The 2,333-nt window shown below is 46.6% G+C and overlaps 1 protein-coding gene across 3 annotated transcripts in view; it reads right to left on the reverse strand.

Annotated features, from left to right (window-relative positions):
• Positions 1-6: 6 nt before the first annotated feature.
• The window catches only part of TREM1 (triggering receptor expressed on myeloid cells 1), a 21,218-nt gene continuing 18,891 nt past the window's right edge, over positions 7-2,333 (reverse strand). For all 3 annotated transcript variants that reach the window (XM_019634992.1, XM_019634991.1, XM_019634990.1), the window contains exon 5: positions 7-623. In XM_019634992.1, coding sequence (XP_019490537.1) covers positions 428-623 — 196 coding nt within the window. In that variant the 3' untranslated portion in view covers positions 7-427. The remainder of the gene's footprint in view (positions 624-2,333) is intronic.

Here is a 2,333-nt window from a genome sequence, read left to right on the forward strand (position 1 = left end):
CAGAGGGAGGACACTTGAGCCGTCTAGACTCAGTAGGTATGGAAATAGATTAGAGCACCACTACCCTGCGTGATAAGACACTGGGACAAAGAGGAAAGTAGGTCGCAGTGAAACAAATTGAAGTCCAGAGACAGATCTGATGATATGTAAGAATTTAACAACTAAAGAAATCGATGGGCAGCCCAGTAGGTAGCCAAACATTGCTTAGTTAATAGTCTTGTGGCGCCCGGATAGCAATATGAAGAAAAAGTCACCTTTTCTACAATTTATACCATATAGCAAAATAGCCCCCTTCCCAAAGGTGGACTAACGATTTAAATACATTTGTTTAGAATAATAGAAAAGTCCCCAAGAAGTAGAATCAAGCACAAGAAAGGAATAAAGCGAAGCATTAATTTTGAAGTTTGACACACTTGCCTATCAAAACTTAAAGCCCAATGTACAGACTAGCAAAGAGACAAACGACACACAATGGCGATACAAAGCAGGAAAGGGCCCTTGGCGCTGAAACCCACCTCCAGCCTGCAGAACTGTCCTGTATCACTGATGTTAGGTCTCTGAAGGTTAGAGACCTTGACTTAATGTTATGTCTCAGGGACCTTGACTTACAGACAGAGCCATGTCTGTAAGAAACAACAAAATATCTGTTGGCCTGCAACTTGCGATAACAGAAAATGCCCCAAAACAGCTACTAGCTTACAGGCAGTCAGCATTTTCAGTTCAAACAATGTTACCTTGTCAGCACCACCCCTATATACCCCTCCTCAACCCGTCTCTCGGGGCTGCAAGTCTCTTTATACGTGCAGCCTGGGCTGTAGCCATCTTTGCTCAGCCCAATAGACTCTCTCTTAACAAAATAGGCTTTCTTAAACTTTCTTATCTTGCCTGACTGTGCGCGTTCCTTTACTGGCCGACCTATCAACTGAGAACTAGATATCGAAGGTGGCCTGGTCAAGTTCAGCCACTAGTGGCTCTGGCAAGAGAGGCAGAGAGAGAGAAAGAATGAGAGAGAGAGAGAGAGAGAGAGAGAGAGAGAGAGAGAGAGAGAGAGAGAGAGAGAGAAAGAAGGGCCAGCCAGCCAGCACCTCTCTGGCCCTCCTTGGTAAAGGCTGTGAGCTGCTTGGAGCCCTGGTGCGGGAAAGTCCCAGCTCTAGGCTCAGCTAACTCCACCTGCTCCCAGTCTCTCCTGCCAGTGTGCCGCCTTATCCCCTCCCAGCACTTGAACACTGTCATGCATGGAGCTCCTGGGTGCGTCCACTCTCACCGACCAGCACGGAGCCCTTCAGNTGCCGCCTTATCCCCTCCCAGCACTTGAACACTGTCATGCATGGAGCTCCTGGGTGCGTCCACTCTCACCGACCAGCACGGAGCCCTTCAGGAGACTGCACGTGGGCTGCCAGGCCCTGGGATCCAGGACCCTCTGCGGATCTGAGCCGGAAGTCCCCCTGTGGGACCCAGCTTGGTTAGGACACCCTTTGCTAGCTTCCTTCTCTCCTGGTCCCTCTTTCCTAATGGTTTTGTATGGGATTGCTTCCTAAAGCATTTACTCAAGGCTTTCCCATTGCCCGCTTCTGGGGAACCCACCCTAAGACAGGGTGACAAGTGGCTTCCTCTGAGGGGCCTCACCACCCATTCCCAGACTGGGAGTGTCAGCTCCTGCATCACCTTGGCAAACGACTCCCTGTATTAAATCACCTCCTTTTCAAACAGCTCAGTGGCTTCTGCATTCCTGACTGGACTCTGACTGGGAGATTCATTCATAATTAATTAGCACATAAAGCTAATAGATAAAAGCTCTAGTAGGAATGTGGGCAAAAGTTATGCTCTCTGATTACATGCTGGAAAATAAAAGTAAAGACTAAAGAAAAATGTTGGCTCTCACTAGATCACTTATTTTACTTTCTCTACCAAACTTTCATGAGCACCTACTATACACCAGGCACTTAGGCTGCTGCCAGTGAAACAACATAAGGGGGGAGAGGCACCACCTCTACCTGCAGGGAGCTTAGGGTCCACAGTAATAGAGACATTGAAGCAGGTGCCAGTTCACATCTCTTTTGATAGGAAAATTTTTGAAATACTAAATCCTTACAGGCAAGCCTGCAGTCTCACTACTTCACTTACCTGCCTTACGGATCACACTGTAAATTGTTTCCAATCTTTGGAAGACTATTTGGCAATATGTATACAGAGCGATATAAATGTTCAGATTCTCTTCATGGAAATTTCATTGGAATTAATGGTTTAAAAGAAGAAAAAGACCTCTACAAGAATATGCAAAGAATCTCAATGTCTAAAAACAGGCAAGTGATTGTATAAGTTATGGCTTCTCC

This window comes from Hipposideros armiger, unplaced genomic scaffold (assembly GCF_001890085.2).
Source record: "Hipposideros armiger isolate ML-2016 unplaced genomic scaffold, ASM189008v1 scaffold_2564, whole genome shotgun sequence".
Taxonomy (NCBI): Eukaryota; Metazoa; Chordata; class Mammalia; order Chiroptera; family Hipposideridae; genus Hipposideros; species Hipposideros armiger.